Source organism: Lynx rufus, unplaced genomic scaffold, assembly GCF_022079265.1.
Source record: "Lynx rufus isolate CCGP_SWC_20201006 ecotype Redwood Valley unplaced genomic scaffold, mLynRuf1.p SCAF_15, whole genome shotgun sequence".
Taxonomy (NCBI): domain Eukaryota; kingdom Metazoa; phylum Chordata; class Mammalia; order Carnivora; family Felidae; genus Lynx; species Lynx rufus.
The window spans coordinates 48,152,352-48,180,022 of record NW_025814829.1 but is presented as its reverse complement, the minus strand read 5'-3'; the positions used below and the strand labels follow the sequence as shown (position 1 = coordinate 48,180,022).

The following is a 27,671-nucleotide window of genomic DNA, read 5'->3' as shown; positions in this document are numbered from 1 at the left end:
TCTAAGGACTACGACAAGCCCACATTCCTTCTCCGTGGAACATAGAGAGCTTCTCTTTCAATGGCTAAATCCCGGCCATTTGCTAAAGATAACTCAGTGCTCAGAAAGCTCAGGAAGAACAAATGGCAGAGAAAGAGAGCACTGCCTCTGCTAAACACCCCATTCTGTATGTCCAGATTTATGTCTATATGCCACCTACATATCACACAAACAGTCTGAAAGTTAAGGAAGGAGACAAGGCTGACAGGTGTGGGACTGAAAACAGTCACCATAGATATGGCTCTGGCTCCTTAGGACGAATTCTTCTATGTAAGAGACTGAAAATTACTTCTCAAATTTAGTTTTTTTAATGTTTATTTATTTTTGAGACAGAGAAAGACAGAGCATGAATGGGGGAGGGTCAGAGAGAGGGAGACACAGAATCTGAAACAGGCTCTGGGCTCTGAGCTGTCAGCACGGAGCCCGACGTGGGGCTCGAACTCACAGACTGCGAGATCATGACCTGAGCCGAAGTCGGACGCTTAACCGACTGAGCCACCCAGGCGCCCCTCAAATTTAGTTTTTTAAAACCATGGTGTTGAAAGATACTGGTTGAGAATCTTGAGTCTAAGAATTTATTGAGGTTTTCCAGGCCCATACACACTCTGCGGAGCAAGTCGTGACTCTCTGAAACAAGGGGCAGATCTGGGAACCTGGGCTGGGCACCAGTTATATTGAGAGACCCACTGCTGCCGCCAGGCCACTAGAACATGATGAAATTAAACCCTGGCTGTGGGTCTAATAGCAATAAGGGGTATTTGGTATAGGTTTTAAGGAGCATGGGCATCCTCTCTTTTGTGAGGTGTTAGTTCCAGGTGAGGGGATTACAGGGTTTGGGGGAAGGGAAGACTCCTCAGAGACTCAGACTTCATGCGAATCTCACCAGAACTCCCTACTTAAAGTGTGAGAATCCTATTCTTTTCGGATATTTTCTGGTTCCCTTCACACTGGAAACTTGGCAAGGCTGTGAATTGAAACTGATGTAATTCTGCAACCAACAAAATTAAGTTTTGCATTTGATTTTTCAACTCTATCAGCCTTGTGGCTATAAGAAATAAAAAATCCTTTTAGGTCGGCCATAGAAGCTCTCTGAGTCTCAAACCAAGAACTGAACCAAGAGTTCAGGAACCTGAGATTTTCATTTTTCTGCAACCACTCCACTATATGACCAACCTACACTGTGGCCCTTGTGGTGATCACCACTGCCAAGCATGGCAGCTCCCGGGGCCCCCAAAGCACATGCTTCAGTTGGGATTTCATCAAAATCAACCAGGTGTGATCATCTTATTGTGATGCCATCGAATGTCAGGTGTTATCAGCATTGTATTTCCCACTGGCAAGAGGTTCAGACCAAACCAACCCCAAAAAACAATCGCTGAGTTTTTGTCCTAGGACTATTCCTGGTACCAATTTTTATTTCAGTCAGCCTCCAGTCAAGAGATAGAAACCACCAGCTATTCAAACAGGGAGAGCATAACATAAAGTACTATACATTTGGTTAAAAAGTGGCTAGCTACTGAAAGTGGTAAAAGAGAAGTCTATGGTGTAATGGAGATGGCAATCACAGACTACAGCTATCATACTTAGGGCTGAAGGAATGGTAAACAAGGAAGAAACTTCAAAATATAGAGAAGGGATGTACCAGCCTAAGATTCAGGCCTCTCTAGGATGGCTTAGCTGCTAAAGAAACATGCCACCCATCACTGGGATTAAGAAGAAACCTTCCAGAGGACATGTAGTTGCTGGAGCCATGGGAGCAATCCATTACCACAAAGAATACTGCTGGGGCCAGCTGTGTGCTGATCCATTCATAGTCATGTGAAGGGGAAAAAAAAAAGCAGGAAGAAAATAAGTCCCTTCCAACCTTGAGAATTCCTTCAGCACACCCCCCACCCTTAGATGGAGCCTAACATCAACCCTGCTGGCAGAGAAAAACTATAGTTTGCAGAGTACAGGTCCGGGATCACAAAGTAGGTCAAAGAAAGGTGGATTTTTGTCTAAAGGAAAATAAATTAATAACCGAAACACCTAAATCCCAGGGCTGGGTGTAAAGATGGAGGGAGGTGAACAATTACAAGATACACGTGAGAGGCAGAATCACTTGGACTTCCTCTTGGGAGGGGAGTAAGAGGAGTCAGGACCACTTTCTTCTAGAGAGAAGGAGAAAACTGGGGATGCTCAGTCTTGTATCAAATGTGTTTTCATGGGGAATATAGGGAATTAAGAATTATATTTGGGGCAGATGTTGTATGTCTACGACACACTCAGGTCAAGGCGTCAAATGGGCAGATAGGTGGCAATACAAACCTGAGGTCTGGCTGAAGATAAAAATGAGCACTATCAGCATATAGAGGTTACTTAGGGTCACAGGTCTCACTGATATCGCCACCAAAGGAAATGTAGATAGATGAAATGGTCAAGGAATGTGCCCTGAGAAGCTCCAGCTTGTAGAAATCAGAGAAGAGATGAGGCATCAGTAAAGCAAACAGAGAAGCCAAGAGAGAAGAGGAAAAAACCAGGAGAGTTTGGTATTATGGAAGCAAAGAAATTGGTTTCCCTACAAAGTGATCAATTTTGTCAAACACATTGAAAGTGAAGACAAGCATCCACTGGATTTAACAAGATGAGTTTAATGGATAGAGGAAGAGAAAAAGAGAGGATCAGAGAAATGGGTGATAGCAGGAGGGAATGTTGGGACTTCTAAACTGAGCTGTCTAATATGGTAGCTACTAGTCACAGGTGGCTACTGAGCACTTGAAATGTGCCTGTGCAGAGTGAGAGGCACTGTAAGTGCAAATTACACACCGGGTTTTAAAGATTTGATACAAAAAATATTAAATATCTCATTAATAATTTTTATATTAATTGCACATTAAAATGATTTTTTTAATATGTTGGGTTAAGTAAACTACAATACAATTCATTTTACCTTTCTTTTTACTTTTTTAACATGGCTGCCAGAAAATTTTAAATTACAGGTATGGCTCACATTATATTCCTGTTGGAGAGAACTGTACTAGAGCATGCTTGCATGCTAACAGAATGGCCAAAAGAGAAGCAGAGATCGATGATGTAGAAAGAAAAACAGTAAGCAGAAGAGGGAAGACCTTAATAAGCTTAAGTAGTGGGAGGAGGGGTGCAATCAAGGGCAGACAGACAGAAAGACAGGTGTACATAGGTAGATATTTGTCCTATCCTTTAAACAGACACTATCCATTCTTTTTAAGTTGCCATTGAAGGTTAATAAACACTTATCAAAGCCTAGGTTGCAAATAAAATCTTGATATGCTTCTGAAGGTACAGATCAAATTGCAATAAAATAAGAAATTAATAAGAAAAAGACAGCAAACCCAGTCCAATTACATGAATATTACAAAACAGTTTTCTAAATAACTTTTGGGTTAAAATGGAAATGTTCAGAATACAAAATGTTCAGAAATTAATAAAACCAACTACATTTCAAAACTTATGGGATACCACAAAAACCTTAACTGAAAAGAAAATTCAGAGCTTTTAGTGATCTTACTAATATATATAGAAGACTGAAAATAAATGACCTTAGCATTCAATCAAGACACTTAAAAAAAATCAAAATAAGCCAAGAAAATAGGAGAAAGAAAGTAATAAAAACAAAAGGAGAGATTAATGAACTAGAAAGCATAGCAAAACAAAACTGCATAGGCCCAATAAATAAAATAATGGGTTGTTTTTTTTTTTTTTTTGTCCTTGAATGCTATGGCACAAAAATCATTAGCAAGTCTGACCAAGGGGGAAAAGGGCAAGGAAACATAAATATATATAATGAAAAAGGGAATATCACTGAAAATAAAGAGTTTTTTTTGTAATTCTAAGATTTCCAATATATGCCAATAAATAGACGATATTTATTTATTTATTTATTTATTTATTTATTTATTTATACGTAAGCTCTACACTCAACATAGACCCAGAGATCAAGAGTCACATGCCTCACCCACTGAACCAGCTAGGCACCCTGAAATAGACAGATTTTTTGAAAAGATAAATTACTAATATCGGTTCACAAAGAGAGAAAATTAGCCAAATAATCGAAGAACTTGAAAGTGTAGCAAGAGATCTAACTTCAAAAAAACCACTAGGTTCAAATTACTTTATACCAGAAAGTCTAACATATCTGAAAAGACAGCTAATTCCCGAGTTATTTAAATTATTCAGATAATAAAAATCATGACAAGCTTCCCAATTTACTTTATGAAGAAGTTTAATCCTGATACTGAAAGCTAACAATGCCAGCAAAAATATAATCTTGGGTCATTTTTACTAATGAATAATCATTTAAAAATCCAAAGTATAATATTAGCGAATCTAACATATCAGGCCATCAGATATGTTTGTGGCAAGTAACAGAAATACTGACTCAAATTCTCTTTAAAAATGAGGATATTTCTTGGGGCGCCTGGGTGGCTCAGTCGGGTGAACAGCCAACTCTTGATTTCAGCTCAGGTCATGATCCCAGGGTTGTGGGACTGAGCCCTGCATTGAGCTCCTCGCTGAGCATGGAGCCTGCTTGAGATTCTCTCTCTCTCTCTCTCTCTCTCTCTCTCTCTCTCTCTCTGCCCCTCGCCCCTGCTTGCTCTCTCACTCTCTCTCTCTCAAAAGTAAAAATAAAATAAAAAATAAGGATATTTCTTGACTCAGCAGGATGTCTAGAGGTAGAATAAGTTTCAGGGCAGGCTGTAGTTCAATGATGCCATAAAGAATCCAGATATTTTCCATCTTTCTGCTCCGCCACCCTTGGTATTCTGTCACTCCTAGGTCTGTAGCACCATAACTGCAATATTTGTAAGTATCCAGGCAAAATGTCCAGAGAAAGATGAAAAACTGACTTTCTTTGATTTTCACTCAGGATCAAGAACAGTTTTGCCAGAAGTTGTCCTAATGGGTGTTATGTCTCATTAGCAAGAACTGGATTGAATGCCCGTTCTTGAACCAATCCCAGTAAATGGCACGGTACAATTTTAGTCCAGAGCATCAGAATCCCCTGGAAGACCTGGTAAAATACATACCGCTCGGTCCCACCCCCAAAGTTCCTGATTCGGCAGGTCTGGCGTGGGGCTTGATAATCCGCATTTCTAATAAATCCTGCACAAAGGTAAATAGGCAGGAGGGAACAGAACTGAGTAGGGTTGTTTGCAGATTTCTCTAGTGCCTTCTCTAAAGTGGTAAGAGTCTGCCTCCAGCAACAGGAGAGCTTAGGCCCTGCCTTGATGAAGAAAAGGAGGAGGTTTTTCTGGCTTTGCCACTTCTTCATTGCCTTCAGCTCAAAATAAATTTTATGTCAAAGAGGCATATTTGGGGGTGACATTCTGTTTCTTTGCATAGGTATGCAGTGATATTAAAGCTGATTTTTTAAACCCTTATAATAAATTCATTTAATTTGGGTCAGCTTCACTACATAAAATAAGATTTCTCTCTCCTTCCTTGTCTTCTTCCCAACTTTCTATATCTATTTAGTTTTTGTCCTTTATCCTCCTTTTTATCTTTTAATTTGGAAACAAACTGTAAATAGCCTCTAAACTAGGACAATATTACTTTCCATTTTCCATAACAAGAGACATCTTCATCTGTTATATTTTTTTTACCAAAAACATATCCTACCTTATTTGTATATTTTGCCTGCAGATTTTTTTTCCTTATTATTTCTAGTACTTTTAGTTACATCTGTTGATTAGAATTTTTAACTCTCAGGAACCCTAATATTAGCGAAAACTAGGAGGCTGCCTATTGTGAAGTGTTTATGACGCACCAATGTTCTGTAGTAGATTGGCAAATGTACAATAAACACATCATTTCATAATTTCTAGGAGCATATGCTTTTTAACAGACAATTTTTTCAGTGTGGCAAGAAGAATGTGTTATTAACAGACCCAAATATCATTTGCCTCTTTAATATAAGAAGCCAAAGTAGATAAATTTATATTTAGCATTTAATGTTTCAGCATTTTATCTGACTGGAAATGATCTAGATATTCAACAAATATCTAGTATGTTAATTTAGTTTAACTTAGTACAACTTTAAAGATTCAACTTCCCAAAAAGATTTTGGAAACTATTTTTAAGCAGACATGTTTTATAAAACATAATCATTGTGGAAAAGTTCATTTCTTTTTTTTTTTTTTAACGTTTATTTACTTTTGAGACAGAGAGAGACAGAGCATGAACGGGGGAGGGTCAGAGAGAGGGAGACACAGAATCTGAAACAGGCTCCAGGCTCTGAGCTATCAGCACAGAGCCCGACGCGGGGCTTGAACTCACAGACCGCGAGATCATGACCTGAGCCGAAGTCGGCCGCTTAAACGACTGAGCCACCCAGGCGCCCCAAGGAAAAGTTCATTTCTAAACTTATTCCACTTACATGTGTTTAATTCACATGTTCTAAATGATTATGTTTAGATTACTCATGAACATTTCATGACACATTAGACAAAGTTAGCCATAATCTTAAGTTATTTCTCTTGCTGATAATTTTTGTAACATCAAACATCATAGAAGCAAAGCATCTATAAAGTTAAACATGTGGCTTCTCACTCTCTGTCTCCCTCTCTACTTCTGTGCTTAACATACATTAAGCAATTTATTTTTATTATATGTTTTGTTCTTAGGATGATTTCAAACTTTCATAATCTTAAATATCTAATAGAGACAACATAAGCTCATTTGACTAGTCTTAATTTTTGTAAGTGCCTATTTTTTAAGCCAATTAAATAGAGCCCTTTTACAACTTATTTTTGGTAAAATACCATCTGGAGGTAGAAAAGTATCACATATATATAACATACATATGTAGACATATATAAACATACGGACACAAACAGAAATCTTACAGCTCTGATTTGAACATTTTAGCAATGAGACAAGATAACACAAAAACTCACAAGTAAAAGAACAGTTGGATCTAATTGTGTTTCTGGCAGATGGAACAAGTTAGGTTACACACTCAGATTGCTAAAACTTTTTTACTATTATTTATGCAGAAGACTTTTAGGATTTGTATTTGCCCTTGATATGTAATCTTATGGAGGCTGTGGACTAAATTTTGGGTAAGGGAGTTTTCATAGTAGTATGTTTTCTTAAAAAACTTCCCCCTCCCAACCTTTTTTTGTACATGGTGTAAGTTAGGGTCCAACTTCATTCTTTTGCATGTGGGTGGATGTCCAGTTTTCCCAATGTCACTTGTTAAGAGACTGTCTTTCTTCATCGAGTGGCCTCGGCACTCTTGCCAAAGATTATTTGACCATGTACGTAAGGGATTATTTCTGGGCTGTCTATTCTGTTTCATTGGTCTATACGTCTGTATTTATGCAGGTACCATACTGTTTTGATAACTATAGCTTCATAATATGTTTGAAATCAGAAAAGCGTCAAGATTTCCAACTTTGGGGGTGTTTGGGTGACTCAGCCGGCTAAGTGTCCAACTTCGGCTCAGGTCATGATCTCGCGGTTCGTGAGTTTGAGCCCTGTGTTGGGCTCTGTGCTGACAGCTCAGAGCCTGGAGTCTGCTTCGGATTCTGTTCTCCCTCTCTCTCTGCCCCTCTCCCTCAAAAATAAATACACATTAAAAAAAGTTTTTAATGAAAGACTTCCAACTTTGTTCTTTTTCAAGATAATTTTGAGGCTATTCAGGGTTCCTTGATGTTCCGTATGAATTTTAGGATGGATTTTTCTATTTCTGCAAAAAATAACTTCAGGATTTTGATAGGAATTACACTGCACCTGTAGATTGCTTTGGGTAGTTGACATCTTAATAATATTGTCTTCCAATTCATGAATATGGGATATCTTTCCATTAATCTGTGTCTTCTTTAATTTCTTCTAGTAATGTTTTATAGTTTTTGGTGTACATGTGTTTTAAATTTTAAACACAAAACTCTCAAGCAGTCACAGGAAAATACTTTAAGGTCTGTTCCTTTATAACGACTGCGCTAATGTTATTTACTTCAAATCTACTATTTAAATGCAGTAATTATTAAATGCCAGAGTTATCAGCAGAAACTGTGCTGGAAGACAGTTTGAACCACAATCAATCTTGAAATAAATGAGGTCCACATATACAGAGCTGACTATATGATGGAGAGTTCTCCAAATTAACTTGTATGCAGAACACTTTTATTCCCCAAAGAAGAAGTAATTAAAATGTGCTAAGCTGGAGCTTATGTATACATTCCTAAAACTCAACAAGAACTGCAGCAATTGTTGACAATTTAGACCAACATCCAGATTTTTCTAGGACTGTTTTATCACCAACATTGCTTAGAAGTGCCAGATTTTGTTAATAATAACAAGCAGACTGATCTTATTACATTTAAATTCCCAGGCGATGCATAACTTGATTCCCTGTCCCTGGGGAGGACTTCTCCCACCACTGACCTTTAGTTCGCTCCTGGCACTAGGCCTCAGAGAGTTTGCCTTCGGAAGCTAGCAGGCCGGTAGTGACTCCGTGCTTATCTCCCCTCAGCCATCAGTCACCTGCCGCTCTGCTTCTAGAGTGCCTGCCACTCTCCGCTCTTCTCAGGACCGCGTCATGGCTTCTGCTTACTACCCTCCCTGACCATCTCTCAGCTTCTGTCCCGGCTGTGAACTGCTGACTGAATCTGCGCTCTTGCATTCCAGCCACCAAGAGAAGATCCCATAATAAAACACTTTGTGCCAGGCTCCCTCACGGGCTGCTAGCCAGTTTAGAGGTTGAACTGCCTTTGGGCCAGACACCCAGACCTGTGCAATCACCAATGGCCAGAGTGGCAGGACCATGTGGCCAGCTTTCCTGTGGAGGGAGGTCCAGGCAAAGCAGGCAGGCATCCAAACTTGCTCCTCTCCAAACTTCCCTTTCTCCTTGTTTTCCTTCTGTCTCCTCCCCACCAGCTCTTGTGACTTCTGTGCTGACCACTTTCTCTCTTTTCTCTCTCTCTTCCCCTTTCCCCTCTTTCCTCTCTATGACAGTTTCTATGGATCTCCAGATATGAAGCTTCACAAATTTATATTCACTGCCCGCTCTGTAACAGTAATAAATTCTTCCCTATATAGCCTCAGGCCCCTTATGCTCAACTAAAAGCAGATGAGAGAACTGGCTACCAAATAAACTTAAGTTGGCATGTGGTCTTTAGTTACCCATGATTGTATGACATCTCTAAACCTAATCCTTTAACACTTTGTAACAAATACCCCCACCCCACCCCCACCAATCATTATCTGTGAAAATTTACTAAGCAATCTCTTTCAGGGTAAACAGTAAACTTCTAGGGTGCTTTACTTGGGAAAATAAGTGTCAGAACTTACTACTCCAGAGCCCTACTGAGAGTTATTCATCAGTCTAGCATTTTACAAGTTGTCGTCCTTTCATTTTCTCTCCCACATTGGTTTCTTTCCAGAATGCAGATGTCCTGTAGCAGATACAGTAGGGGAGAAGCAACCGCGTTACACAAGACAAAGAAGGGCAGTGGAGAGATTAACAGCCCTACTCACTAGCAGGTGGACAGCACTGTCCTGAATAGCAGGAACAGTTTCCTGTGGGCCAGCCTTCTTTCTATTTTTACTTCTGAAAAAGACAATCAGATTTAACACGAGAGCTTATAAGAACTGCTTTTAAAAACCCAAGCCCACCTTCCTAACATTAATTTCAAGTTTTCCGTATCTCCTCCTACACACATAAAAATTTTTCCCTAGCTACAATTATAACTAGGGACACATTGCTCTTTTATTTCCAGCTGCAGGCAGACAGACTTTGTTGGTGTGGCTGCAGGAGGTAGACAAATGCTTCTCTAACACTTTGTGTAATCTAGCCCAATGCCCACCGCACCTAACGGGTCACAAATGTTTACCAGTAAAAAAATATGGTCAAGCCTTTAGTAGTTCACAACCTAAGGAGAGAACAAGAGAGAGAAACGTAATGCACTATTGATTTTCCAAATGACCATTGTCAATTCCTTCACCTTTTCCTTCAGTCTGTCCAAAGCGGTAAAGACAGAAGAGCCTATCAATCAGACAGGAGTCAAAGCCCTCTGAAAATCCCTGCAATCCCCTTCTTCCTATCACCAGGGAGTTACTTCTAAGGACTTCAAGATTCTCCCCAACCCTGCCAGCAGCCTGACAACTTTTTTTCCCCCTGATATCAGAGCCTCTACCCCCTCTGCAAAGTAAATCCCTCCCTTAGCCTCGTCTCCTTTTTTTCCACATTCTGGCCTCTCCCTGGAATGTCTTCCTTGCCCTGCCTCCCTTCTTCCTTTTTCCGTGGCACTTCTTTCCTCTGGAATGGCCTCAGCCCATGAAGCATCCGCCTTCCATGTAGTATGGAAGTTAAACTAACTCCCTACAAGGGCCAGGCAGGACAGATGGTGTTCTTTCAACTTTGCACATTAAGTATATGGGAATATTCTTTACTTTGACAAAGATATGCTCTATCTTGTTCCTCCTGGAAACGTATGGCCCTTGGTCAACCTTTCATTTTCACAATTTTGATAGAATAGGGATACATTAGGATAGGATCCATTTTCCTCCTAATTCTACTCTAAGAAAAACAACAGTGCAAGAGTGGGGTTAAAATGACAATAGGCACTTAACGTCAGTAAGTGGCGAAGGACCTTCTGAATAACAGGGAACATTTGCACCCTTAGAAGGCTTCTCTCCAGCCACTGTTCACCCACATGGAATACAGGTCCAGTGTGGCTACACTTTCTGCCTTTCCAGGAGACAGAAATCCAGATATTTTTGCAAAAAGAAAGAAAGAAAGAAAGAAAGAAAGAAAGAAAGAAAGAAAGGTCTATCTTTCAAATGTTGTCAGCTAATTCAAAAGAATTTAAAATGCTACAAAGACAAAGCAAATAAGCATGCAGAGTGCATGAGGATTTCTGGGGTGCAGTCTCTGGAGCTATAAATGCTAACAGGCGTTTATCAGATTTTATTATACGTGCATTTGCTTAATTTACAACAGACAGTTCCATGATTATGCTTTTTATAGCGATCAGTGGTCTGTTTTTGTATTCATTCTCCATATTTGTGGTATATCTGTGTTTCCTATGCTATCTCCATGGTGTTATTAATAATGCATTAAGATAAAATTACCCTCCTTTCCCTCCTCTCTTTCTCCCTCCCCCGCAAAAGGATTTAAGACATAGCACTTTCAAAACCAAAGCCTGGAATCAAATTAGTTGAGATATCAAATTACAGTAGCTTTATGGAGTTCTCTAGAGTGGCTAGAAATTTTACCAATAATCTTACTGTAAATCCTTGTTCAGAGGAGAACTGAGTAAATCCGGTTAGCGTACACACACACACACACACACACACACACACATGCACCCCACACACAGCACTACGATGCAAACTAAAACTGCAGTATGTGAGTCACTTCTCTTAACACTACCATGTGCCTTCCTAAGGCTAAGGAGCTTCATGCAGAGGATTTTTCCCACTTCTGAACTCCAACCATTTGGCACCCTCTCCCATCAGCATTTACTCCATAATTTTATCAAAACTGCATGTACATCTGCCTTCCCTATAAGAGCAGGGACTGCAGTCACCAGGCCTGGCACAGTGCCATGCACATAGTTGGCAAAGAAAGATGTATTGCATAAGCCATTATCATCAGCCAAATAACAGCTACCATTTCCAGAGCACTTACTATGTGCTAAGTAGTTTACCTACATTATCCTGGAGGCTTTCCCAGACCAGACCACCCAATGCAAAGCAGCACCCCAGTCACCCTCTAGCACATAACCTTATTTTATTTCTCTAAATAGGATTTACTGCTATCTAATATATTCTCATTTAGTTATGTCTCCCCCAGTAGAATGAAAGCTCCAAGAGAACAGTCATTTTGTCTATCTACCTCACACTTGGCACATAGAGAGCAAATAAATGAACCTAAACTTCCCACTTGCAACTCACCAGACTCTACACCCGAAAAACAAGTAATCCAGTGAAGAAATGGGCAGAAGACATGAATAGACACTTTTCTAAAGAAGACATCCAGATGGCCAACAGGCACATGAAATGATGCTCAACGTCACTCCTCATCAGGGAAATACAAATCAAAACCGCACTCAGATACCACCTCATGCAGGTCAGAGTGGCTAAAATGAACAAATCAGGAGACTATAGATGCTGGAGAGGATGTGGAGAAATGGGAACCCTTTTGCACTGCTGGTGGGAATGCAAACTGGTGCAGCCACTCTGGAAAACAGTGTGGAGGTTCCTCAGAAAATTAAAAATAGACCTACCCTATGACCCAGCAATAGCACTGCTAGGAATTTACCCAAGGGATACAGGAGTGCTGATGCATAGGGGCTCTTACACCCCAATGTTTATAGCAGCACTTTCAACAATAGCCAAATTATGGAAAGAGCCGAAATGTCCATCAACTGACAAATGGATAAAGAACATGTGGTTTATATATATATACAATGGAATCTTGGCAACGAGAAAGAATGAAATCTGGCAGTTTGCAGCAACGTGGATGGAACTGGAGGGTATTATGCTAAGTGAAGTAAGTCAGGCAGAGAAAGACAGATACCATATGTTTTCACTCATATATGGATCCTGAGAAACTTAACAGAAGACCAGGGGGGAGGGGAAGGGGGAAAAAAAAGTTACAGAGAGGGAAGGAGGTGAACCATAAAAGACTCTTAAATACTGAGAACTGAGGGTTGATGGGGGGTGGGGGAGAGGGGAAAGTGGGTGATGGGCATTGAAGAGGGCACCTGTTGGGATGAGCACTGGGTGTTGTATGGAAACCAATTTGGCAATAAATTATATATAAAAAAAACTTCCCACTTCCTTGGGTGGTAGAGTTGACTTGGGTACAGCAGACCACAAGAAGTATGTTTTAAAATGCATATGTAGATTTCAGGATAATTGTGTTGAATATTTTATGGTTCATAATGAACTCTGGGAGAGGGGAGGGCAATAAAAGTTTAGTCACATTCCCCCAAGCACTGACTGACATAGGTGCTGGAATTTTTGCTGTAATACGAAAGCCACTTCCTCTGACATAAGGTCCCTTACACGTCTGGGTCTTGCCACATCCTCTGATATACAGAGTGCGTGATGGCTAGGCTGGCTGGGGCGGTCAGGATTCCAGAAGCTCACACTTAAAGAGGGGTAAGTGGAGGGGTCAGGCGACCAAGAGTGAGCGTAAAGGAGGATCGCGGATTCGTCATCCCCCACCCCGATTCTCCGCCTTGGGGCTCCCCTTCTACTGCGACCCGCTTCCTTGCACCACCAAAGCCCAGACGCACTGCACGATCAAACCTTCTCACCCCCAAGCCTTCAGGGGTCACTGAGTCCCACGTCACGTGAGTGGAGACAGGCGCCGGCGCCCACAGGTTCCCGGCAGGTTCAGAGGCAGGAGACCAGGACCCAGAACTGACCCGCCCTTGCTCCGCCCCTCGCTCCGCCCCTTGCTCCGGCCTGCCCCGGCCGCCATCCCACCCGCGCCAGTAGGGGCTCTGTCCTTCGGCCGGCGGCCCGGTTCCGCCCCGCCGCTCGCCGTGCCACGGCCCCGCCCCTCTCAGACTCCGCCTCTGGCCCCGCCCACGCCGCTCGCTTCCCGCCCCTCGCGGCCCCACTTACTCGGCGGCCGGCACCCACACCGCCAGAGCCTGCAAGCTGGTGACTGCCGCTGCTGCGCGTCCTCGTCTTCCCGCGTCACTGCTGCCGCCATGCCTGGAGGTCTCCTTCTTGGGGACGAGGCTCCCAACTTCGAGGCCAATACTACCATCGGCCGTATCCGTTTCCACGACTATCTGGGAGACTCGTAAGTGGCCACCTCGTCGGGTTACGCCCGGCCTCGGAGGTGCCTTCCCTATTTCTTCTACCTTCCGTCCTCCCAGCTCAGCCCCCTGGTCGCCGCCCGCCTCCTCCCCGCACCGGTTCCTGCACGTGCCTCTGGCCGAGTGGCTCCTGCCCCGCGTCGGCCGAGCGCTGCTGGGGGCCGGCCCCTCGACCCCATTCCGCCGGCGGCCCCCATGTGGCTGAGCCGGCTCCGCGGCGGGAAAGGGGGAGGGGAACGAAATTGGGTTCCAGCAGGTACGGGCACCGGAGGCCGATGCGGAGGGTTTGTTGCCTGTATCACTCGGTTTGGTAAGGGGTGCAAGGAGCGTGGCCGAGTTGAGGCGGCTGGGGCGAGGGCCGGGCTGCATCAGGGGTCACTTCCCGGGACTTGTGCCCAGGGTCGCACTCCCTCCCTCGGTGCTGGAATTTGCTCCCTGGGGGAAGGTGAGTGTCTAAGGCCAGAGTCTGAGGACACTGCTGTGGGCGGAAGGTTCGGGACGGCCCAGCGCGCCGAGGACTTGCTTGCTGCAGTGGTATTTGCAGGCTTCTCGACACAAAATGTAAAAATTTAAACCACCAGCTGCCAAATAAGTGGCTGAAAGACTTTTTGTCCAGAGCCTCCTCCTGTGGCTGGGATATGATTTGATAACAGCTTTGGGAGGAACCAAGAACGTTCTGTATGTAGGTGTGTCCTTCATTCCAGAACTTGCAACACTTGAAGTGAAGGGCTTTCTGAGGTTGCTCAGTTGCAATGGCCTGTTCTTGCCGCGGTAGGCCACTGCAGGCTCCTGGACGCCTGGACCTCCCCGCTTTTGAGACCCTTTTGTTTCCCAGTCGTGTGCCCCTCACTGCTTCCTCCCCCCACTCCTTTGCTTCCAGCACGTGGCCTTGCCGGCGATAGCCAGATCTGGCCTGGCAGTCAGACCATTATGACTGGGAGTAAATTGGTGTTGCCCAGGTTTTACGTTTTACAGCCCCTGAATCAGCAAGCTTTTAAGTTGCTTGGTTTTAATCTGAAACCTCCCAGATATGTGTCATTATATTATGGCTCTGGAGTTCCAGTGGTCCCACCACACTGGTTTTCCCTTTTTTTTTTTTTTAATTATTGAAGTATAGTTGACACACAGTGTTATATTAGTTTCAGGTGTACAATATAGTGATTAGACAATTCTATACATTACTCAGTGCCCATCACAGTAAGTAGTCACCATCTGTCACCATGCATTGTAATATTATTGAGTGTTTCCCATGCTGTGCTTTTTATCCCCATGACTAATTTATTTTATAACTGCAGTTTGTACCTCTTAATCCCCTTGATCTATTTCACTCATCCCCCCCACCCCCTCTGGCAGCCACCAGTTCTCTGCATTTATGACTCTGCTCCTGGCTTTTTGTTCGTATTTTATGCACTGTGGTGTTCTGAGGCTTAACAAATCCTCCATGATTTGTGTCCTTATTTTATTTACAGTGTCCAGATATATATGTGTATAGACAGAGAGAGGGAAGTTTATGACATTCATCAATGAGTGGACAGGGCTATGCAGAGAACCTGGGAGGGATTCTTACCCACTTAGGCCTACACAGCCCTTTACACTCTCTTAAGTCTATTTTCCAGCTACCAATTTAAGGGAAAAGCTAAGCTTTGTGAAAGAGAGGACTAGGCTAGAAAAAAGATGAAAAATGGAACATTCAGACCTTAAAGGCAGGGAGAGATATACAGACTGTGTCCAATCTCGTAATCTAGGTATTAGTATTTCTCCTAAAGTCCATGGGATTTTTAGAGTATGTTCCTTTCCATTCCTATCTACAGTCCTCATCCCCATAGAACAAAATCTTATCAGAACTCTTAGATTGTATAAAGATAAATATTGACATAAAACATTTATTATAGCAATAATTATAAATGCCATCACTATTTAAGCTAACCCTACTTTTTTGGGTTTCTTGCTGTTGTTTATTTGCCCCTGGGTCTATCCTGATTTTATTAAAAGTGGTGCCTTCTCAGGGAGCCACCAGTAGGAAGATGAGAAAAATATCTGCATCTACAAACAAAAATATAACAAGTCTGCCTCAGGTCACGCCTGGGATTGTGTTCCCTCCCCTACCTTGAAAAGAAGTTTGAGCTCTTTTTATAATTATAATACATGGTTTTGCCTAATGCAATTTCCCCAGGGACTCCGTTCTGTGTGTGATCTCAATTCAGAGGTCAGCTTTTGATCTAGGTGTTTTTTGGAGGAAAAAAAATAATAATTTCAAACATTACAGGTATCTGCCCTACCCCTGACAACTGGAAACAACTAAGGGGTTTGGGTGCTTCATTTGGTGAGTTTAATGAGCTTTAGCTCTGTTTCTTTGTGTATATGGTAGAAGCAGCTTCTTTACAGTACATCTTCACCAAACAAAACTTGTTTTCCTGGGGTTTTCTGGGGGTTAGTGAGTGAGGACCCTTCCCTTAAAGGAGGAAACCTTTTGTCTTTTGAAAATGAGGAAGGAAGGAAATGGGATAATGTAATTGAACTCCTCTTAAGAGCACACACAGTTAAGGAGACTTAGAGGGGAATGCAGACCATAGTAAGACATCCTCAGACTTACCCTCTTCCTAGCCATGTGGCACACTGGAGTTTGGCCTCTGAGGGGGACAGGATGTGAAGTGGCTTAAACTGAGTTCCTTAGCATGATTCAGCAAAACTTTTCGATGCACAATGGAAAGAGTGTGTCTGACGCTTCTAATTCATCAACCCTTTAACAACTCAGGAAGAAATGCCCTGTTTTTCTCTCAACTCTTGGAAACTTTCTCGTAAGTCTCATCTGACCCTTAAGCAGATCCTTTACCATAGAATCAAAGGCCTAGATTTTTTACCCATACCTAGATTATTTATATCACAAGATGTATAGCCCTCTTACTGTCCTTTATAAAAAAGTAAACATACCACAAACCTCCAGAATCTTCAAAATATTACCTCTCTCTTCCCAGTCTTGCCATCGGGCCCTCTATCCTCATTGTAGGAAGGCTTTTCCTTTCCTGAAGCCTTGGGAGTTGAGTGGCAGATGTAGGTGGGAGGGAGGTACGCTTGTCTCTGCTTTGTTCTTTGTGCCTCAGGAAACTTGGCAGATTTTGAGAGGTCAAGCTTGGCATCTAGACTGAGTTATTTAGTAGTTTAGGATCCTGGTTTAACACAAGTCCAGCGGGGTGTGGAGAACCCGGTGTTAAATTTTCCTTTTCAGTCAGAAGAGTAGTTCTGTTGCCAAGGAGAAGGAAATGGTATTCCAAAAGTTCTTGGTGACTTTTAGCTGGAAATATGCTTAAAAATCTATATAAAGTTTCATCCTAGGTAATGATGATTTAGATATTCATGTTTACCTAAGAATCTGTAGTTGTCAAAATCTGTGTTGTAGGCGGCCAGTTTTCTTGCCTACTTGGACTAAAGCAAAAAGGAAAAGAAACTGCAAAGGAAGAGACAGGTAAAACCCAAAAGTGCGGTAGCTTCGTCAGGGTGCAGAGATTGGGTGTCCTGCTTGGCAGGCTTGGTAGCTTTACAAAAGTTTTTATATCCACTCACTACAAAGAAGCCAAGTGTCAGCTTTAATTTTACATATAAATAGAGGATAGAAGCCTATTTATTTGAGATTATGTAACCTGTTTATTATTGCAGTCAGGCATTTGGTTGGATTGGGGCATATTGGGACATCCATTATTATAGCCTAGAAAAAAAGTAGAAGTGGGTAAGAAGGGGGGAAAAGGTATTTCAGTAAGCTTGTTGGTTTGAGTAGCACAGATTTTATGTGCTGAAAAAGAGTCAGGGTGGCCCTGTAGTTATTTAAGGAGGCAACACCCTTAAATTACAGTCTCCTAAGACATTTATCATGTGGAATTTCATATGTTTGGTTGAATCGGGCTTTCAACATAGGCTTTTCTGGAAGTCAGAAGATCAAAAAGCATTCCTCGACAAAAATTGAAAAGTAATTGTCCTCATAAGCACTTATTTAAAAAGGAAGTCATTTTTGACATAGGATTTGTGATTTCTCATTCTACGTGACGGTGATAATCCCTCCAATAAGCTGTGGCTTCCTTTTCCTTCATCTCAGATGGGGCATTCTCTTCTCGCACCCTCGGGATTTCACCCCCGTGTGTACCACGGAGCTCGGCAGAGCCGCAAAGCTGGCACCCGAATTTGCCAAGAAGAACGTGAAAATGATTGCCCTCTCAGTGGATAGTGTTGAAGACCATCTTGCCTGGAGCAAGGTATAGTACCAATTGGCATGTGCTTTGAGGTTATAAATCAAGGTATAAATTATGTAGAGTAGCTTGGGTTTTTTGAGGTAAAGGTACAAGTAACTTCAAGTTCAGACTTCACCTATTATTTGAAAATCTGACTTAAACTGCACAGTGATCTCTAGCTTGCTAAATGCAATGCTCGGTTTTTAGCCCTCGTCTTTCCCGGCCCACTAGCAGCCTTCAACCCACTGGTCGTTGTATATCCTGGAACATTTTCCTCTCATGGCTTCCAGACACCACATCTTGAGCTATTCCTGTTTATGGTCAGAGTGAGCTTCCTCACCCCCAACTCCTAGTTATGCTAAAGTTGCCCTGAATTCATTTATTGGACACCGTCTTTTTTTTATCTATACCCTTCCCCTTGGTGAGCTCATCCACTCACATCTAAATGCTGTGATTCCCGAATTTCCATCTCTAGGCCAGACACTGCTGGTTCCCAGCCTGCTACGACCACCGCCAACTCCCATCTCCCCTGGGATGTCCTGTCATCTCACACCTAGTATGTCTGACACTGGCTTCCTTTTCTTTTTTTTTTTTTTTTTTTTTTAAATTTTTTTTTTTTCGACGTTTATTTATTTTTGGGACAGAGAGAGACAGAGCATGAACGGGGGAGGGGCAGAGAGAGAGGGAGACACAGAATCGGAAACAGGCTCCAGGCTCTGAGCCATCAGCCCAGAGCCTGACGCGGGGCTCGAACTCCCGGACCGCGAGATCGTGACCTGGCTGAAGTCGGACGCTCAACCGACTGCGCCACCCAGGCGCCCCAACTGGCTTCCTTTTCTTAATCCGAGATCTTACTCATCTTAGCTAATGGACACTGCGTTTTCATAGTTGGCCAAAATCTAGGCATCATCCTGAATTCCTCTGGTTTTTCCATATCCACGTCTGGTTCATCAGTAAACTTGTCTGCTCTGCCTTTAAAATGATGCAAAATACTATTTGGAAGACTTTCCTCGGGTAGCTTTGTGGCTTGTGCCCTTCCTGCTTTCAAGTCTTGACTCAAATGCTACCTCATCAAGGCCTTCTTCCATGGCCTCCTTATCTAAAATTATCACTCCCCTCCATGTTCCTTATCCCCCTGTGATTTTTTCTTTAGCATTGTCACCATCTAAAATAAAATGTTCTGCACGTTGCTAGTTTCATTTGTTCATTTGTCCACACCCATCAGGCTCAGCAAGGCAGACTCCTATTTTGTGCTCTGCCGAACAGTGCTTGGCACTCAGTGTATCCTAGGCAGTCTCTCTGTGTTGAATGCACGAACGGAAGGAATTGTCTACTTTCAACAAACGATTTACTTGGACAATAAATGTGGTGGTCTAAACTTGAGGACATTTTGATGACTTTGCGACGATGTGCCACTAAAAAGTGATGATAGGTAAGCTCTGAAGGATGCTTACAATGTACTAGGCACTCTGTCAAGCACTTGTTATGCAACTGAATAAAAGATGTGGTACTGACTTGTGAGCTGGCCACCTGGGGCTACAGCCCTTGGCCATTTCCTGCTAGTTAATTCTAAGTGCCCGAGATTAGAAGCATCATATACAGGAGAAAAGAGAAGGGGATTTCTCTTGCTTACAGTGGCATTTTTTTCATCCCTTACATTTGGCTGCGACTGGTAAGTGCATTTCTGCACTATGCTCTCATGTTTGCCAGTGAGAATACTTTTCCTCCCACAGAGTTGGAGGGACTTGCTCAGGGTTGGCTGGCTAGGAAAGGATGGCAGTGCAATTGGAACCTCAAACCAATGCTGTCATTGATACTACATGATAGAGAGTAGGAATTCATCTGATGTAGGCTAGAATAAAGTCAAAGCATGTGGTTCTTTGGTGTTCGTGGATATAACGTAATGCCCATCAGGGAAGTGGCAGTGTTGACCATTTATTACCGTACAGCAGCCATTGAAACTAGAAACCACCAAAGGAAGAGTTGATTGCCTCTTGTAAAACACCTTTTAAAGTAGGAGCATGCCCGGGCTCATTTTAGCCTGTGAGCCTCTGCCTTGAATTTTCAGAATTGTGAGAGCACTGAACAGGAAACAAGTCCCACCTATCAGAAGCAGTGGCCAAACTTTGGCACTCAACTGGTTACATAGGAAACTTCAGGCGCCTCTAGCAGAAAGCCCTTTTGATTATTATTTAGTTGTGATGAGTTGATGGGGGGCCAGTGACAACAGAAAGGAAGTTAAGATAATAAAATTAAGGAACATGTCAAAATGTGTTGTTACCCATTTCAAAGTTCACCTGTACCACTTCTGTCCTGTCGCATCTCTGCTGAGAAATTGACAGAGGCTCTATATCCGCCATGACCTCAACCCCTATGTTACTTTTAAGGCTCCACATAATAAACAGACCTTATTCCAACCTTAAATCCTCTCTCCCACTGCTTCCTAAAGCTCTACCCAGCTAAGTTACTCACTCTCTTCTCAGTTATTTATGCTCAGACCTGCCTGCATGTTTCATTAATACTGCTCCTCTTCCCTGTGAAAAATCTCATCCATCCTTCAAGGCCCCAGGTAGAATCTCTCCTGAAGTCTTTCCTAACTCAGGAGACCTATCTGTCAATGGGGACATTAGTATACTTCAGCATTTACAATCTGCCATGTAAATATTAGAGTCTTGCATTTGCTGCTACTTCACATGGGAATCATCTTAACCAAAGTAGAAGTTTCTTTGAAGGCAGGTGCCACGCCTCACTCATCCACATGCACTTGTCCTCGTGCTTACCCCACAGGAAGTGCTGTATCATTACTTGATCAAATACGGGAGCTAGATTTTCTTTTTCAAAGGCTTCTAGGGATAGGAAAGGTAGGAATGAATGAGTAAATGAGTGAAGTTTAGTAGGGGAAGAGAGTAGAATAAGGAGGAAAGTACATTATTGTCTTTCAGTTCAGACCTGAAATGCTTTGTTTTCTATGTGGATTTCACCCTAGTGTAAATTTACCTTGGACTTGTCCTTAAAGTATATATTCAACTCTCCATTCTTGGATTTGCTTCAAATTTTATGGGTTTTTTTTTTTTCATTTCTTAGTATCTGCTGTATAGTAGCTTAATGTCTGGGTCGGGGTTCTTAGCGGGCAGGGACCAGATCTGTAGAATTATCTTTGCATGTGGCATTACTTTTAGATTTGATGGACTTAATGAACACATTATTTCTGATGGTATTTACTTGTTGGGTACCCAGAGAGGTACCTTAGATTGGGATCTAACTCTACAGCATTCAACTTTTAAAGCATTTCTTGCTGCTTTCTGTGGGCAGTAAAATCATGCCGAATTTTAAGAGACCTGGGCATGAAAAGGGTCTGTGGTTATAACCTAAGTACTGTACTGTACTGTTATTTCTGTCAGTGAGTGATTGGGGTGAGGAGTGTTCATTCATTCATTTTTTTTTTACTAAAATCGCTTAGAGAAAATTATGATTGTGTTCCTCTTCCCTATCTTGCAAGATGTTCATTGATTGAATTCAAAGAATGTGCCTGGTTTAGATTTTTTTTTTTTCCCTTTCACCTGCATTTCAGGATATCAATGCTTACAATGGTCAGGAGCCCACAGAAAAATTACCTTTCCCCATCATTGATGATAAGAATCGGGACCTTGCCATCCTGTTAGGCATGCTGGACCCAGCAGAGAAGGACGAAAAGGGCATGCCTGTGACAGCTCGTGTGGTGAGTTGTAGAAATCCATTAGTTGTCCTCATGACTGGCCAGGCTCCGTGTACAGCTGAGTGCTTACACCGACTCGAGGAATAGGGGAATATCTCCAGTTATGAAATAATTAGCGGCAATCTCACTGACCATCCGTACTGCTGAAGCAAAGTAAAATTTTCAGCTAAATTTGATAACTTTTGGAAATGTACATAAAATAAGTAGTTGATCATAAGATATCATCTAGAATTGAGGAATCTTTTTCCCAGCTCTCCTAACAGTCCTCTCTTTTAAAGTGGTGGGCCATAATACCCTTCTTCATAAGGCAACTGTGGCTGGGAATTCCTGTTTGTCCTTACCTACTAGAGAATAGACTTAATCCCTCATCTGCAAAACTATACAACTATTTGAAGACTGGTATCAACTCCCATCAGTATATTTTTTTTAAGTTTTTTTAATGTTTATTCATTTTTTGAGAGAGAGAGTGCGAGCGGGGGAGGGGCAGAGAGAGAGGGAGACAGAATCTGAAGCAGGCTCCAGGCTCTGAACTGTCATCACAGAAACCCGACACAGGGCTTGAACTCGGGAACTGTGAGAACATAACCTGAGCCAAAGTCAGACACTTAACCGACTGAGCCATCCAGGTGTCCCCCACCCCCATTAGTATATTTTTAAGGTAATCATCCCTAATTAACATAGTACCTTCCTGAGGCCTTTCCTGGATTCAATTCGCATATCAGGTTTTCTTACTGAGACACCCAGAACCAAATAGAATTCCCTTCTAAGTTTAGAAAAATAACATGGAGGGGCGCCTGAGTAGCTCAGTCGTTTAAGCCTCCAACTTCAGCTCAGGTCGTATCTCGAGGTTTGTGAGTTCAAGCCCTGCATCGGGCCCTGTGCTGACAGCTCAGAGCCTAGAGCCTGCTTCAGATTCTGTGTCTCCCTCTCTCTGCCCCTCCCCCACTCACACTCTGTCTCTCTCTCCTTCAAAAATAAATCAACGTTAAAAAAGAAAAAAAAAGAAAAGAAAAAGAACCTGGAGAAGAAAATTATCTACACTGAAGCCACCCAGATTAACAGTTTGATGTATCCTCCTAGATGTTTGCTGAGGGCAGGGTTGGGGGCAGGGTTTGGGTTTTGGTTTTTTTCTACACTCTTGAACATTTCTAGTAACTAAAGAGCTTTCAAAGAAGCTTTGATATCAAAAACACTTAAAAGAATTATTCCTATTTATGCATCTGTGTGCTTTGCAGGTATTTATCTTTGGTCCTGATAAGAAGCTGAAGCTGTCTATCCTCTACCCAGCAACCACTGGCAGGAACTTTGATGAGATTCTCAGGGTAATTACCTCTCTCCAGCTGACAGCGGAAAAGAGGGTTGCCACCCCCGTTGATTGGAAGGTAAAGACGTTAAAAGGGCAGATACCCAGCTCACCTTCAAGGCCTAAGGGGCCAGTCTCTAAATGGCTATCTTCTGGGTCTTTCTTACTTGGGGCTCTTTTTCTGGCACGCACACACACTGGCAGGACTTTTCCTTATGGCTGAGTTTCAGATTTACTATGAGGCCATTGTCAAGGTCTTCTTTGTATTTTTATATGAAATACAAACTCCCCGTATTGCTTTCTAACTTCCATATCACTTGATCAATTTAATTGGTCAGAATGATTCCTTTTCTTTTTTAAGTTTATTTATTTATTTTGAGGAAGAGCACGAGCAAGGGAGAGGAGAGGCAGAGAGAGAGAGAGAGAATCCCTTAGTGTGGAGCCTGGGGCGGCCCTCAAACTCACGAAGTGTGCGGTCATGACCTGAGCTGAAACCAAGAGTCGGATACTTAACCAACTGAGCCACCCAGAATGATTTCTTAATAAAATAATTTTTTTTAAAAAAACCTTTAACCCTTCCCAAAACGAGCAAAATATTGGCAAAATATTTATAGCAAAACTTAGATTGGCCACTTGAGTCATGGCTATAAAACTATTTGGTGTATTAATGTCTAGAGCATTTCACTTCTCTTAAGCTTCAATTAGCCTTTCAAACCCCATGTAGAATTCTCAGACAGGGATAATATCACAAGGGCATCTTAACATTGCTACCTTTTTAAAATATGCTCACCTGAATACCAGGTTGTGTTGATTTGTTTTTCCTGACAGGCAAATCATTTAAAGTCTGTATCTGTCCATTGAACATGTGTTTATTGAGCCCAGGCAGTGGGCTCTGGGCTACAGCAACAGTGAACAATATAAATATTAATGTAAATAGGAGTCCCTGCCCTCAGAGAGCTTACATGCCAGTGGACGGAGACAAACAGTACGCAAGTTTACTGTGTTTTAGGTGGCAATAAGTGTGACTGAGAAAAATCAAGCAGAGATGGAGAGAGTGGGAGCATAGGGGTGGGAGGGTAGGTTTTATAATTGGCTGTCAAAGAAGGCCTTTCTCTGAAGGGAGCTTTGGGAAGGACATGAAGAAAGCAAGGGACCAAGTCGTGCTTGTTTATGAGGGAGGAAAGGGCGCCTGGGTGGCTCAGTCGGTTGAGCGGCCAACTTCGACTCAGGTCATGATCTCACAGTCCGTGAGTTCAGGCCCCGCGTCGGGCTCTGTGCTGACAGCTCAGAGCCTGGAGCCTGTTTCAGATTCTGTGCCTCCTTCTCTCTCTGGCCCTCCCCTGTTCATGCTCTGTCTCTGTCTCAAAAATAAATAAACATTAAAAAAAAAAAAATATGAGGGGGGAAAACCAGCGTGCCTGGAAGAGCAGGAGCGGGAGGTGGGGCAAGGAGGCACAATTCATTCACACCGGGCAGCGGTAAGGACTTAGAATTTAAATTTTAAAGTGTGGTGCCAAGACGTCACTGGGTTTAAAACAAGACCATTTCTTGTTAAGATGGGGACGTTGTTCTCTCAGCAAAGTGTCGAAGATCATCCTGTGAAAACAAAATTCCTCAGAGGGGAGAGAGTGACCAATACTGGGTTATTCTCATGAGCACCTGTAGCTACTTTTCTGAAGCTACTTCTTGGCCTTCAGGCTTCACTGTAAGAGTGAATTTCATTATTTTCAATGTCTTTCAATAGGATGGCGATAGCGTGATGGTTCTTCCAACCATCCCTGAAGATGAAGCCAAAAAAATTTTCCCTAAAGGAGTCTTCACCAAAGAGCTCCCGTCTGGCAAGAAGTACCTCCGTTACACGCCCCAGCCGTAGTCCCCCAAGAAGGTGGTTAGCACAGTGAGCCAGGGGACGCCGGCTGCCAGTCATGTTCTCCTGCACCTGTTCCATAACAACATCCTGGTGTGATCACAGCCAAGGCCTTTAGGTTGCTATACTACTGGCTTATTAAACAAAATGGCACTAAAAATTTCTTGGGATCCTTTCCTCTGTGCCTTCACTAGCATTCTGTTCTGTTCCTGCACCGTAGCACTCTCTGCTGTCTCTGAAATGTAGTCTGTATGTGAGATTCAAGTCTTGGATGTCTACAGGATGTGGGGTCGATGAGGTAGTGTCAGTTGATGGTGGAGAAAGTCTGTTCTGCTCCATCATAGAATGACTGTCAGGTTTTCAGCTGTTCCAATCAAATCCAGAACTTGACGTTCAGATTCCCCTGTAGATACGAGTATATAACCCAAAAACCTGTAGAGTATCCAGAAATTCTCCACTCTTCAGGGTTTTGATCGCAGCGGGGGCAACAAACTTTTCAATTCTATACTTTTTCAGTAGATAACTGAAGTGGGATGAGCGGGGGAGGAATCTTTAAATATTTTGCTATAACGAAAATTTTTCGAGAAATTTCTATTAAAAAAGAGAGGCTATAGAAGAAGTTCCACTTGCCTGCCTGCCAGGGAGGTGGACCAGGAGGTGTGAGCGATACGACAATGCCATGTGCCTTTCATGCAAAGTATTTCCATATGTCTGTCTGCTCTACACTGATGGGCGCAAGAGCACACCTTGGGAAGAAAGGAGGAAATGATTGAAAATGTTTTGTTATAGAACTATTCTTGCAGTGAGGGGGTGGGGCTGTTTTCTGAGTTTTGCTTTTTGGGGATCAGCAAATAAATTCTTTGTTAAAACTGGATCAGAGAATTCTGTTGTCACGTTTTGAAGTACTAGTTTAGACTCCTGACCCAAAGGGCAGAGCTTTGCTCGCTAGGATCGGCATCAGTACTTTTCTCCAAAGGCAGATACGTGAAATTTCTTGTGACGAAAGTTGAAACTGACGAACAAGGAGATTTCACCACATCTCTTGGCCCACTTCGCTCCTTCCTGTTACTTCCCTGGGTCCTTGGGTTTGTGACCCCCCCCTGCTGTAAAGAGCTCTCCTAACATATTACTTTAATTGGATTTACAAGGCTTAAGAATATGAATCTTGAGGAGAGTAGTACACCTGTGCGTTTCTGGAAAGAATACTAACTACTGTGAACTCATGGTCTCTCACACTTTTGTTAGGCTGTGCTGATAAGTCCTGTGTTTAGAAAGAAGTGTCCCATACCTAGTATAGTCCCTTGCATGTAGCCCTCCATATTTTTTTATTGAGTAGAATAATGTAAAACATGATGCCTGGTGCCATATGGTAGACGAGTCATTAAGTCTTTAGTTTCCTTGAATTCTCCACATGTAAAATTTGAGTGACACCAAGAAGGCTGGGAAGGTAGTGAAAATTTCAAGTTACCCAATATCCTGAGGAGTCCTGGTCTGAAAGACCCAAGAGGAATGTGTCTTGCTCTTACCTCTTCGCGTCACAATATACTTTGCCCTTAAAGAACCAATACCTGGACCTCTTATAGGATATCTCCTAACTAGTCCTTGGATCTTCCGTCTCCTGTCACCTTTCCAACTATTCAGTTCTTGCTCCTCTCTTTTCTTCCCTTGGCTATTTGATGCCTCTTGTCCTTGTCTCTTGGGAGTCTGGCTTCAACTTTCTTTCATGGTGACAATCCAGCATCTAAATCTCCGTTAATTTTTCAGTTATTCAACACTTGAGTGTTGATCTTTATTGACGGATGGAACGTGTGCCATTGGATTTGCAAATTCAAAATCAAATTCATCAACTTCCCCCAATAAATGTATTGCACCCCTCATCACTCAGGCACCCAAACCCTGGTGTTTTTTTGGCCATCTCTACTCTGTCCACATATATGATGTCAATACAAAGACACTGAAAAGGTTCAAAGAAAAGGCAGCCAGGTATCCCCAAATGGATTTCTGGCTCTGTCACCATGAAGCCATGAGACTTTGTGAAAAGATTCTTTTCCAGATGTAAAATGTGACATAATACGCATTTCCAGGGTTGAAGTGATCCTAAGTACATCTTCAGTGCCCTAGTGGGCATGGAGAATAGAGTTCCCATCAAGAGTTGCTGCTCTCAATTTTCATGGAAGAACAGAATAAACTGCATTATGTGTTCAAGATTTATTAATTGAAAGTGAATTCACATATGACAATTGTGATTATGAGAGAAGCATGAGAAGTCCATGGGACTGCCTTCTCAGTCTTCTAAGATTCTCACAGTGGTAAATCTGTGGCCCCCTGTGTGGTCTTGCCACAAGTCTGATCTCGCCTCTAACCTCCACCCTAAGTGTAGGGATCTGCGTTGAGATACTCAGCAAAGGGGCAGGGAACCAGAATGGCTGTGTAGTAGTTTACTCCCATTTGGCTCCACCCCTTTGGGGCAATGCGAATTGAGGAAATACAACTTTAATTTTTTTTTTTCTTTTTATTTTTGAGAGACACAGAGAGAGACAGAGCATGAATGGGGGAGGAGCAGAGAGAGGGAGACACAGAATCCAAAACAGGCTCCAGGCTCTGAGCTGTCAGCACAGAGCCTGATGCGGGGCTCGCACCCACAAACTGAGATCATGACCTGAGCTGAAGTTGAACGCTTAACCGAGCCATCCGGGCACCCCTGACAACTTTAATTTTAGCTTAA

General features: G+C 42.6%; 1 protein-coding gene and 1 pseudogene across 1 annotated transcript; one reads left to right on the top strand and one right to left on the bottom strand.

Moving 5' to 3' along the window:
- Positions 1-13,398, bottom strand: part of LOC124510213 (60S ribosomal protein L7a-like) — a 123,311-nt pseudogene extending 109,913 nt beyond the window's left edge.
- A 253-nt stretch (positions 13,399-13,651) lies between these two features.
- On the top strand, positions 13,652-25,820 carry PRDX6 (peroxiredoxin 6). Its single transcript, XM_047076990.1, has 5 exons — positions 13,652-13,825; positions 17,929-18,085; positions 21,633-21,779; positions 23,012-23,158; positions 24,824-25,820. The coding sequence occupies exons 1-5, from the start codon at positions 13,731-13,733 to the stop codon at positions 24,950-24,952; spliced, it is 675 nt and encodes a 224-aa protein (XP_046932946.1). The 5' UTR covers positions 13,652-13,730; the 3' UTR covers positions 24,953-25,820.
- Positions 25,821-27,671: the final 1,851 nt, after the last annotated feature.

Bases quoted from the DNA above. Each gene is read 5' to 3' on its own strand.
- PRDX6 (XM_047076990.1), top strand. From the start codon at position 13,731: ATGCCTGGAGGTCTCCTTCTTGGGGACGAGGCTCCCAACTTCGAGGCC. The intron at 18,086-21,632 runs GTATAGTACCAA...CCTGCATTTCAG, and splicing joins ACCATCTTGCCTGGAGCAAG to GATATCAATGCTTACAATGG. The intron at 21,780-23,011 runs GTGAGTTGTAGA...TGTGCTTTGCAG, and splicing joins TGCCTGTGACAGCTCGTGTG to GTATTTATCTTTGGTCCTGA.